The 12500-nt window shown below is 50.9% G+C and overlaps 1 protein-coding gene across 2 annotated transcripts in view; it reads right to left on the bottom strand.

Annotated features, from left to right (window-relative positions):
* The window catches only part of LOC115120524 (ephrin type-B receptor 4b-like), an 87691-nt gene that overhangs the window by 44962 nt on the left and 30229 nt on the right, over positions 1-12500 (bottom strand). For both annotated transcript variants that reach the window (XM_065025118.1, XM_065025119.1), the window contains exons 8-9: positions 8401-8739; positions 6303-6427 (exon numbers count right to left, since the gene is read on the bottom strand). In XM_065025118.1, the coding sequence (XP_064881190.1) occupies positions 6303-6427; positions 8401-8739 (464 nt within the window). The remainder of the gene's footprint in view (positions 1-6302; positions 6428-8400; positions 8740-12500) is intronic.

The raw sequence follows: 12500 nt of genomic DNA, 5'->3' as shown, positions 1-12500 counted from the left end.
TTGGGGACAGTGTAGTGTATTGGGGACAGTGTAGTGTGTTGGGGACAGTGTAGTGTGTTGGGGACAGTGTAGTGTGTTGGGGACAGTGTAGTGTGTTGGGGACAGTGTAGTGTGTTGGGGACAGTGTAGTGTGTTGGGGACAGTGTAGTGTATTGGGGACAGTGTAGTGTGTTGGGGACAGTGTAGTGTGATGGGGACAGTGTAGTGTGATGGGACATTGTAGTGTGATGGGACAGTGTAGTGTGTTGGGGACAGTGTAGTGTGTTGGGGACAGTGTAGTGTGTTGGGGACAGTGTAGTGTGTTGGGGACAGTGTAGTGTGATGGGACAGTGTAGTGTGTTGGGGACAGTGTAGTGTATTGGGGACAGTGTAGTGTGTTGGGGACAGTGTAGTGTGATGGGACAGTGTAGTGTGTTGGGGACAGTGTAGTGTATTGGGGACAGTTGGTTGGGGACAGTGTAGTGTGTTGGGGACAGTGTAGTGTGTTGGGGACAGTGTAGTGTGTTGGGGACAGTGTAGTGTGTTGGGGACAGTGTAGTGTATTGGGGACAGTGTAGTGTGTTGGGGACAGTGTAGTGTAGTGTGTTGGGGACAGTGTAGTGTGTTGGGGACAGTGTAGTGTGTTGAGGACAGTGTAGTGTATTGGGGACAGTATCGTAGCTGGTACTCCAGGACAGTGTAGTGTGTTGGGGACAGTGTAGTGTGTTGGGGACAGTGTAGTGTGTTGGGGACAGTGTAGTGTATTGGGGACAGTGTAGTGTATTGGGGACAGTGTAGTGTGATGGGACATTGTAGTGTGATGGGACAGTGTAGTGTGTTGGGGACAGTGTAGTGTGTTGGGGACAGTGTAGTGTGTTGGGGACAGTGTAGTGTGTTGGGGACAGTGTAGTGTGTTGGGGACAGTGTAGTGTATTGGGGACAGTGTAGTGTATTGGGGACAGTGTAGTGTGTTGGGGACAGTGTAGTGTGATGGGGACAGTGTAGTGTGATGGGACATTGTAGTGTGATGGGACAGTGTAGTGTGTTGGGGACAGTGTAGTGTGTTGGGGACAGTGTAGTGTATTGGGGACAGTGTAGTGTGTTGGGGACAGTGTAGTGTGATGGGACAGTGTAGTGTGTTGGGGACAGTGTAGTGTATTGGGGACAGTGTAGTGTGTTGGGGACAGTGTAGTGTATTGGGGACAGTGTAGTGTGTTGGGGACAGTGTAGTGTGTTGGGGACAGTGTAGTGTGTTGGGGACAGTGTAGTGTATTGGGGACAGTGTAGTGTGTTGGGGACAGTGTAGTGTGTTGGGGACAGTGTAGTGTGTTGGGGACAGTGTAGTGTGATGGGACAGTGTAGTGTGTTGGGGACAGTGTAGTGTATTGGGGACAGTGTAGTGTGTTGGGGACAGTGTAGTGTATTGGGGACAGTGTAGTGTGTTGGGGACAGTGTAGTGTGTTGGGGACAGTGTAGTGTGTTGGGGACAGTGTAGTGTATTGGGGACAGTGTAGTGTGTTGGGGACAGTGTAGTGTGTGTGTTGGGGACAGTGTAGTGTGTTGGGGACAGTGTAGTGTGTTGGGACAGTGTAGTGTATTGGGGACAGTGTCGTTGGGGACAGTGTAGTGTGTTGGGGACAGTGTAGTGTGTTGGGGACAGTGTAGTGTATTGGGGACAGTGTAGTGTGTTGGGGACAGTGTGTGATGGGACATTGTAGTGTGATGGGACAGTGTAGTGTGTTGGGGACAGTGTAGTGTGTTGGGGACAGTGTAGTGTGTTGGGGACAGTGTAGTGTGTTGGGGACAGTGTAGTGTGTTGGGGACAGTGTAGTGTGTTGGGGACAGTGTAGTGTATTGGGGACAGTGTAGTGTGTTGGGGACAGTGTAGTGTATTGGGGACAGTGTAGTGTGTTGGGGACAGTGTAGTGTATTGGGGACAGTGTAGTGTGTTGGGGACAGTGTAGTGTGTTGGGGACAGTGTAGTGTGTTGGGGACAGTGTAGTGTGTTGGGGACAGTGTAGTGTGTTGGGGACAGTGTAGTGTGTTGGGGACAGTGTAGTGTGTTGGGGACAGTGTGGGGACAGTGTAGTGTATTGGGGACAGTGTAGTGTGATGGGGACAGTGTAGTGTGTTGGGGACAGTGTAGTGTGATGGGGACAGTGTAGTGTGATGGGACATTGTGTGTGATGGGACAGTGTAGTGTGTTGGGGACAGTGTAGTGTGTTGGGGACAGTGTAGTGTATTGGGGACAGTGTAGTGTGTTGGGGACAGTGTAGTGTGTTGGGGACAGTGTAGTGTGTTGGGGACAGTGTAGTGTGTTGGGGACAGTGTAGTGTGTTGGGGACAGTGTAGTGTATTGGGGACAGTGTAGTGTATTGGGGACAGTGTAGTGTGTTGGGGACAGTGTAGTGTATTGGGGACAGTGTAGTGTATTGGGGACAGTGTAGTGTGTTGGGGACAGTGTAGTGTATTGGGGACAGTGTAGTGTGTTGGGGACAGTGTAGTGTGTTGGGGACAGTGTAGTGTGTTGGGGACAGTGTAGTGTGTTGGGGACAGTGTAGTGTGTTGGGGACAGTGTAGTGTATTGGGGACAGTGTAGTGTATTGGGGACAGTGTAGTGTGTTGGGGACAGTGTAGTGTGATGGGGACAGTGTAGTGTGATGGGACATTGTAGTGTGATGGGACAGTGTAGTGTGTTGGGGACAGTGTAGTGTGTTGGGGACAGTGTAGTGTGTTGGGGACAGTGTAGTGTGTTGGGGACAGTGTAGTGTGTTGGGGACAGTGTAGTGTATTGGGGACAGTGTAGTGTGTTGGGGACAGTGTAGTGTGTGTGTTGGGGACAGTGTAGTGTGTTGGGGACAGTGTAGTGTGTTGGGGACAGTGTAGTGTATTGGGGACAGTGTAGTAGCTGGTACTCAGGACAGTGTAGTGTGTTGGGGACAGTGTAGTGTATTGGGGACAGTGTAGTGTGTTGGGGACAGTGTAGTGTATTGTGGACAGTGTAGTGTGTTGGACAGTGTAGTGTGTTGGGGACAGTGTAGTGTGTTGGGGACAGTGTAGTGTATTGGGGACAGTGTAGTGTGTTGGGGACAGTGTAGTGTAGTGTGTTGGGGACAGTGTAGTGTGTTGGGGACAGTGTAGTGTGTTGAGGACAGTGTAGTGTATTGGGGACAGTATCGTAGCTGGTACTCCAGGACCGTGTAGTGTGTTGGGGACAGTGTAGTGTGTTGGGGACAGTGTAGTGTGTTGGGGACAGTGTAGTGTATTGGGGACAGTGTAGTGTGTTGGGGACAGTGTAGTGTGTTGGGGACAGTGTAGTGTATTGGGGACAGTGTAGTGTGTTGGGGACAGTGTAGTGTGTTGGGGACAGTGTAGTGTATTGGGGACAGTGTAGTGTGTTGGGGACAGTGTAGTGTGATGGGACATTGTAGTGTGATGGGACAGTGTAGTGTGTTGGGGACAGTGTAGTGTGTTGGGGACAGTGTAGTGTGTTGGGGACAGTGTAGTGTATTGGGGACAGTGTAGTGTGTTGGGGACAGTGTAGTGTGTTGGGGACAGTGTAGTGTATTGGGGACAGTGTAGTGTGTTGGGGACAGTGTAGTGTGATGGGACATTGTAGTGTGATGGGACAGTGTAGTGTGTTGGGGACAGTGTAGTGTGTTGGGGACAGTGTAGTGTATTGGGGACAGTGTAGTGTGTTGGGGACAGTGTAGTGTGATGGGACAGTGTAGTGTGTTGGGGACAGTGTAGTGTATTGGGGACAGTGTAGTGTGTTGGGGACAGTGTAGTGTATTGGGGACAGTGTAGTGTGTTGGGGACAGTGTAGTGTGTTGGGGACAGTGTAGTGTGTTGGGGACAGTGTAGTGTATTGGGGACAGTGTAGTGTGTTGGGGACAGTGTAGTGTAGTGTGTTGGGGACAGTGTAGTGTGTTGGGGACAGTGTAGTGTGTTGAGGACAGTGTAGTGTATTGGGGACAGTATCGTAGCTGGTACTCCAGGACAGTGTAGTGTGTTGGGGACAGTGTAGTGTGTTGGGGACAGTGTAGTGTGTTGGGGACAGTGTAGTGTATTGGGGACAGTGTAGTGTATTGGGGACAGTGTAGTGTGATGGGACATTGTAGTGTGTTGGGGACAGTGTAGTGTATTGGGGACAGTGTAGTGTGTTGGGGACAGTGTAGTGTGTTGGGGACAGTGTAGTGTGTTGGGGACAGTGTAGTGTGTTGGGGACAGTGTAGTGTGTTGGGGACAGTGTAGTGTGATGGGACAGTGTAGTGTGTTGGGGACAGTGTAGTGTGTTGGGGACAGTGTAGTGTATTGGGGACAGTGTAGTGTGTTGGGGACAGTGTAGTGTGATGGGGACAGTGTAGTGTGTTGGGGACAGTGTAGTGTATTGGGGACAGTGTAGTGTGTTGGGGACAGTGTAGTGTGTTGGGGACAGTGTAGTGTGATGGGGACAGTGTAGTGTGTTGGGGACAGTGTAGTGTGTTGGGGACAGTGTAGTGTGTTGGGGACAGTGTAGTGTGTTGGGGACAGTGTAGTGTGTTGGGGACAGTGTAGTGTGTGTGGGGACAGTGTAGTGTGTTGGGGACAGTGTAGTGTGTTGGGGACAGTGTAGTGTGTTGGGGACAGTGTGTTGGGGACAGTGTAGTGTGTTGGGGACAGTGTAGTGTGTTGGGGACAGTGTAGTGTGTGTGGGGACAGTGTAGTGTGTTGGGGACAGTGTAGTGTATTGGGGACAGTGTAGTGTGTTGGGGACAGTGTAGTGTGTTGGGGACAGTGTAGTGTGTATGTGGGACAGTGTAGTGTGTTGATGGGACAGTGTGTGATGGGACAGTGTAGTGTGTTGGGGACAGTGTAGTGTGTTGGGGACAGTGTAGTGTGTTGGGGACAGTGTAGTGTGTTGGGGACAGTGTAGTGTGATGGGGACAGTGTAGTGTGTTGGTGTAGTGTATTGGGGACAGTGTAGTGTGTTGGGGACAGTGTAGTGTATTGGGGACAGTGTAGTGTGTTGGGGACAGTGTAGTGTGTTGGGGACAGTGTAGTGTGTTGGGGACAGTGTAGTGTATTGGGGACAGTGTAGTGTGTTGGGGACAGTGTAGTGTAGTGTGTTGGGGACAGTGTAGTGTGTTGGGGACAGTGTAGTGTGTTGAGGACAGTGTAGTGTATTGGGGACAGTATCGTAGCTGGTACTCCAGGACAGTGTAGTGTGTTGGGGACAGTGTAGTGTGTTGGGGACAGTGTAGTGTGTTGGGGACAGTGTAGTGTATTGGGGACAGTGTAGTGTATTGGGGACAGTGTAGTGTGATGGGACATTGTAGTGTGTTGGGGACAGTGTAGTGTATTGGGGACAGTGTAGTGTGTTGGGGACAGTGTAGTGTGTTGGGGACAGTGTAGTGTGTTGGGGACAGTGTAGTGTGTTGGGGACAGTGTAGTGTGTTGGGGACAGTGTAGTGTGTTGGGGACAGTGTAGTGTGATGGGACAGTGTAGTGTGTTGGGGACAGTGTAGTGTGTTGGGGACAGTGTAGTGTGTTGGGGACAGTGTAGTGTGTTGGGGACAGTGTAGTGTGATGGGACAGTGTAGTGTGTTGGGGACAGTGTAGTGTATTGGGGACAGTGTAGTGTGTTGGGGACAGTGTAGTGTGTTGGGGACAGTGTAGTGTGATGGGACAGTGTAGTGTGTTGGGGACAGTGTAGTGTGTTGGGGACAGTGTAGTGTGTTGGGGACAGTGTAGTGTGTTGGGGACAGTGTAGTGTGTTGGGGACAGTGTAGTGTGTTGGGGACAGTGTAGTGTGTTGGGGACAGTGTAGTGTGATGGGACAGTGTAGTGTGTTGGGGACAGTGTAGTGTATTGGGGACAGTGTAGTGTGTTGGGGACAGTGTAGTGTGTTGGGGACAGTGTAGTGTGTTGGGGACAGTGTAGTGTGATGGGACAGTGTAGTGTGTTGGGGACAGTGTAGTGTGTTGGGGACAGTGTAGTGTGTTGGGGACAGTGTAGTGTGTTGGGGACAGTGTAGTGTGTTGGGGACAGTGTAGTGTGTTGGGGACAGTGTAGTGTGTTGGGGACAGTGTAGTGTGATGGGACAGTGTAGTGTGTTGGGGACAGTGTAGTGTGTTGGGGACAGTGTAGTGGATGGGACAGTGTAGTGTGTTGGGGACAGTGTAGTGTATTGGGGACAGTGTACAGTGTAGTGTGTTGGGGACAGTGTAGTGTGATGGGACAGTGTAGTGTGTTGGGGACAGTGTAGTGTGTTGGGGACAGTGTAGTGTGTTGGGGACAGTGTAGTGTATTGGGGACAGTGTAGTGTGTTGGGGACAGTGTACCTTGGGGCAGTATCGTAGCTGGTACTCCAGGACAGTGTAGTGTGTGTTTTGGAGACTGTTCCACTGTAGAGTCAGACTGTTCTCTGATGCCTTGGTCCTTCTTATACCTGAGACCGGGGCTGGGACTACTTACACACAGAGAGACACACACAGAGAGAGACACAGAGAGACACACAGAGAGACACAGAGAGACAGACACACAGAGAGACACAGAGAGAGACACACAGAGAGACACACAGAGAGAGACACACAGAGAGACACACACACAGAGAGAGACACAGAGAGAGAGACACACAGAGAGACACAGAGAGACACACACAGAGAGAGACACACAGAGAGACAGACACACAGAGAGACACAGAGAGACACACACAGAGAGACACACACAGAGAGACACAGAGAGAGACACACAGAGAGACACACACAGAGAGACACACAGAGAGACACAGAGAGACACAGAGAGAGAGAGAGAAACACACACAGAGAGACACACAGAGAGACACACAGACAGAGAGAGAGACACACAGAGAGAGACACAGAGAGACACAGAGAGACACACAGAGAGAGACACACAGAGAGACACAGAGAGAGACACAGAGAGAGACACACAGAGAGAGACACACAGAGAGACACAGAGAGACACACAGAGAGACACACAGAGAGAGACACACAGAGAGACACACAGAGAGAGACACACAGAGAGACACACAGAGAAAGAGACACACAGAGAGAGACACACAGAGAGACACACAGAGAGAGACACACAGAGAGAGACACAGAGAGAACACACAGAGAGAGACACACAGAGAGAGACACAGAGAGACACACAGAGAGACACACAGAGAGACACACAGAGAGAGACACAGAGAAACACACAGAGAGAGACACACAGAGAGACACACAGAGAGACACACAGAGAGACACAGAGAGACACACAGAGAGACACACAGAGAGAGATACACACAGAGAGAGACACACAGAGAGAGAGACACACAGAGAGACACACAGAGAGACACACACAGAGAGACACACAGAGAGACACACAGAGAGAGACACAGAGAGACACACAGAGAGAGACACAGAGAGACACACAGAGAGAGACACACAGAGAGACACAGAGAGACACACAGAGAGACACACAGAGAGAGACACACAGAGAGAGACACACAGAGAGAGACACACAGAGAGACACACAGAGAGACACACAGAGAGAGACACAGAGAGACACACAGAGAGACACACAGAGAGACACACAGAGAGAGACACACAGAGAGACACACAGAGAGAGACACACAGAGAGAGACACACAGAGAGACACACACAGAGAGACACACAGAGAGACACACAGAGAGACACACAGAGAGACACACAGAGAGAGACACACAGAGAGACACACACAGAGAGACACACAGAGAGACACACAGAGAGAGACACACAGAGAGAGACACAGAGAGAGACACACAGAGAGACACAGAGAGACACACAGAGAGACACACAGAGAGAAACACAGAGAGAGACACACAGAGAGAGACACACAGAGAGAGACACACAGAGAGACACACAGAGACACACAGAGAGAGACACACAGAGAGAGACACACAGAGAGAGACACACAGAGAGACACACAGAGAGACACAGAGAGAGACACACAGAGAGACACACAGAGAGACACAGAGAGAGAGACACACAGAGAGAGACACACAGAGAGAGACACACAGAGAGACACAGAGAGAGAGACACACAGAGAGAGACACACAGAGAGACACACAGAGAGAGACACAGAGAGAAACACACACAGAGAGACACACAGAGAGAGACACACAGAGAGACACACAGAGAGACACACAGAGAGACACACAGAGAGAGACACACAGAGAGAGACACACAGAGAGACACACAGAGAGAGACACACAGAGAGACACACAGAGAGACACACAGAGAGAGACACACAGAGAGAGACACACAGAGAGACACACAGAGAGAGACAGATTTAATAACATGTAGATCTATAGAGTGTAGATGTGTGTTTAGTCTCTGTGTGGATGTATAATGTGTGTGTGTGTGCGTGTGTGTGTATGTGTGTGTGGTGTCTTCATACCGTCTCGGCTGGTTGTGATATTGACCCTTTCCACGGAGGGTTCCGATAGGCTGAGCTGTGAGACGCCGTTCTCTGACTGAACCGTGAAGGTGTAGGTGGTGTGTGGGAGGAGCCCGCGGATGACCACCCTGCGCTGTGATAGGCCGTGCTGGCTGGGGCGATAGGACACGCCCTCTTCGCAGGGAAGACATGCCCTCTGAGGGGAGGCGCCACAGCGGACACACCCCACGCTGTAGGTCAGGTCTCCACGGCCACCGCGTTCCAAAGGTTCCGACCACTCTAACGTCACCATGGTGTCGTTGATCTGGGTTACAATGGAGCGGGGCGCTGAGGGGGGGCCTGGGGGGATTCAGGATGGGGGGGGGGGGGGGGGGGGACAGTCAAGTCATGTTTATAGATTTCCCAGGTGGCTTTAAGCTCCATTGAGTGGGACAACAACAATGGGTTCCAGTCAGAGAACAGGAACAGAAGAAAGGCCGTGGCTATGGATACTGAGGGTTCACCAACGTCCCAACGGAAACCTCTTTTTCAATGCTTAGGATCACCTTCTGCCCGTGTGCTCTATTACACAGTCGTTTATCTAAAACGGAGCTGCTGCTCCCCCTCCCTTCACCTTTATCTAAAACAGAGCTGCTGCTCCCCTCCCTTCACCTTTATCTAAAACAGAGCTGCTGCTCCCCCCCTTCACCTTTATCTAAAACAGAGCTGCTGCTCCCCTCCCTTCACCTTTATCTAAAACAGAGCTGCTGCTCCCTCCCTTCACCTTTATCTAAAACAGAGCTGCTGCTCCCCTCCCTTCACCTTTATCTAAAACAGAGCTGCTGCTCCCCTCCCTTCACCTTTATCTAAAACAGAGCTGCTGCTTCCCCTCCCTTCACCTTTATCTAAAACAGAGCTGCTGCTCCCCCTCCCTTCACCTTTATCTAAAACAGAGCTGCTGCTCCCCCTCCCTTCACCTTTATCTAAAACAGAGCTGCTGCTCCCCCTCCCTTCACCTTTATCTAAAACAGAGCTGCTGCTCCCCCTCCCTTCACAGAGCTTTATCTAAAACAGAGCTGCTGCTCCCCTTCACCTCCCTTCACCTTTATCTAAAACAGAGCTGCTGCTCCCCTCCCTTCACCTTTATCTAAAACAGAGCTGCTGCTCCCCTCCCTTCACCTTTATCTAAAACAGAGCTGCTGCTCCCCTCCCTTCACCTTTATCTAAAACAGAGCTGCTGCTCCCCCTCCCTTCACCTTTATCTAAAACAGAGCTGCTGCTCCCCTCCCTTCACCTTTATCTAAAACAGAGCTGCTGCTCCCCCTCCCTTCACCTTTATCTAAAACAGAGCTGCTGCTCCCCCTCCCTTCACCTTTATCTAAAACAGAGCTGCTGCTCCCCCTCCCTTCACCTTTATCTAAAACAGAGCTGCTGCTCCCCTCCCTTCACCTTTATCTAAAACAGAGCTGCTGCTCCCCTCCCTTCACCTTTATCTAAAACAGAGCTGCTGCTCCCCCTCCCTTCACCTTTATCTAAAACAGAGCTGCTGCTCCCTCCCTTCACCTTTATCTAAAACAGAGCTGCTGCTCCCCTCCCTTCACCTTTATCTAAAACAGAGCTGCTGCTCCCCTCCCTTCACCTTTATCTAAAACAGAGCTGCTGCTCCCTCCTTCACCTTTATCTAAAACAGAGCTGCTGCTCCCTCCCTTCACCTTTATCTAAAACAGAGCTGCTGCTCACCTCCCTTCACCTTTATCTAAAACAGAGCTGCTGCTCCCCCTCCCTTCACCTTTATCTAAAACAGAGCTGCTGCTCCCCCTCCCTTCACCTTTATCTAAAACAGAGCTGCTGCTCCCCTCCCTTCACCTTTATCTAAAACGGAGCTGCTGCTCACACTCCCCCTCCCTTCACCTTTATCTAAAATGGAGCTGCTGCTCACCCTCCCTTGACCTTTATCTAAAACGGAGCTGCTGCTCACCCCCTCCTTCACCTTTATCTAAAACGGAGCTGCTGCTCACCCTCCCTTCACCTTTATCTAAAACGGAGCTGCTGCTCACACTCCCCCTCCCTTCACCTTTATCTAAAACAGAGCTGCTGCTCCCCCTCCCTTCACCTTTATCTAAAACAGAGCTGCTGCTCCCCCTCCCTTCACCTTTATCTAAAACAGAGCTGCTGCTCCCCCTCCCTTCACCTTTATCTAAAACAGAGCTGCTGCTCCCCTCCCTTCACCTTTATCTAAAACAGAGCTGCTGCTCCCCTCCCTTCACCTTTATCTAAAACAGAGCTGCTGCTCCCCTCCCTTCACCTTTATCTAAAACAGAGCTGCTGCTCCCCTCCCTTCACCTTTATCTAAAACAGAGCTGCTGCTCCCTCCCTTCACCTTTATCTAAAACAGAGCTGCTGCTCCCCTCCCTTCACCTTTATCTAAAACAGAGCTGCTGCTCCCTCCCTTCACCTTTATCTAAAACAGAGCTGCTGCTCCCCCTCCCTTCACCTTTATCTAAAACAGAGCTGCTGCTCCTCCCTTCACCTTTATCTAAAACAGAGCTGCTGCTCCCCTCCCTTCACCTTTATCTAAAACAGAGCTGCTGCTCCCTCCCTTCACCTTTATCTAAAACAGAGCTGCTGCTCCCCTCCCTTCACCTTTATCTAAAACAGAGCTGCTGCTCCCCTCCCTTCACCTTTATCTAAAACAGAGCTGCTGCTCCCCTCCCTTCACCTTTATCTAAAACAGAGCTGCTGCTCCCCTCCCTTCACCTTTATCTAAAACAGAGCTGCTGCTCCCCCTCCCTTCACCTTTATCTAAAACAGAGCTGCTGCTCCCCTCCCTTCACCTTTATCTAAAACAGAGCTGCTGCTCCCCTCCCTTCACCTTTATCTAAAACAGAGCTGCTGCTCCCCCTCCCTTCACCTTTATCTAAAACAGAGCTGCTACTCCCTCCCTTCACCTTTATCTAAAACAGAGCTGCTGCTCCCCTCCCTTCACCTTTATCTAAAACAGAGCTGCTGCTCCCCCTCCCTTCACCTTTATCTAAAACAGAGCTGCTGCTCCCCCTCCCTTCACCTTTATCTAAAACAGAGCTGCTGCTCCCCCTCCCCTTCACCTTTATCTAAAACAGAGCTGCTGCTCCTCCCTTCACCTTTATCTAAAACAGAGCTGCTGCTCCCTCCCTTCACCTTTATCTAAAACAGAGCTGCTGCTCCCCTCCCTTCACCTTTATCTAAAACAGAGCTGCTGCTCCCCTCCCTTCACCTTTATCTAAAACAGAGCTGCTGCTCCCCCTCCCTTCACCTTTATCTAAAACAGAGCTGCTGCTCCCCTCCCTTCACCTTTATCTAAAACAGAGCTGCTGCTCCCCTCCCTTCACCTTTATCTAAAACAGAGCTGCTGCTCCCCCTCCCTTCACCTTTATCTAAAACAGAGCTGCTGCTCCCCTCCCTTCACCTTTATCTAAAACAGAGCTGCTGCTCCCCCTCCCTTCACCTTTATCTAAAACAGAGCTGCTGCTCCCCTCCCTTCACCTTTATCTAAAACAGAGCTGCTGCTCCCCCTCCCTTCACCTTTATCTAAAACAGAGCTGCTGCTCCCCTCCCTTCACCTTTATCTAAAACAGAGCTGCTGCTGCCCCTCCCTTCACCTTTATCTAAAACAGAGCTGCTACTCCCCTCCCTTCACCTTTATCTAAAACAGAGCTGCTACTCCCCCTCCCTTCACCTTTATCTAAAACAGAGCTGCTGCTCACCCTCCCTTCACCTTTATCTAAAACAGAGCTGCTGCTCCCCCTCCCTTCACCTTTATCTAAAACAGAGCTGCTGCTCACCCTCCCTTCACCTTTATCTAAAACAGAGCTGCTGCTCCCCCTCCCTTCACCTTTATCTAAAACAGAGCTGCTGCTCCCCCTCCCTTCACCTTTATCTAAAACAGAGCTGCTGCTCACCCTCCCTTCACCTTTATCTAAAACAGAGCTGCTGCTCACACGACTGTATTCTACGGCCGTGTTCCAGAGCATCACAACGACTGTATTCTACGGCCGTGTTCCAGAGCATCACAACGACTGTATTCTACGGCCGTGTTCCTTCCAGAGCATCACAACGACTGTATTCTACGGCCGCCTTCCAGA

Source organism: Oncorhynchus nerka, linkage group LG12 (genome assembly GCF_034236695.1).
Source record: "Oncorhynchus nerka isolate Pitt River linkage group LG12, Oner_Uvic_2.0, whole genome shotgun sequence".
Taxonomy (NCBI): domain Eukaryota; kingdom Metazoa; phylum Chordata; class Actinopteri; order Salmoniformes; family Salmonidae; genus Oncorhynchus; species Oncorhynchus nerka.
This window is presented reverse-complemented; position numbering and strand designations above follow the sequence as displayed.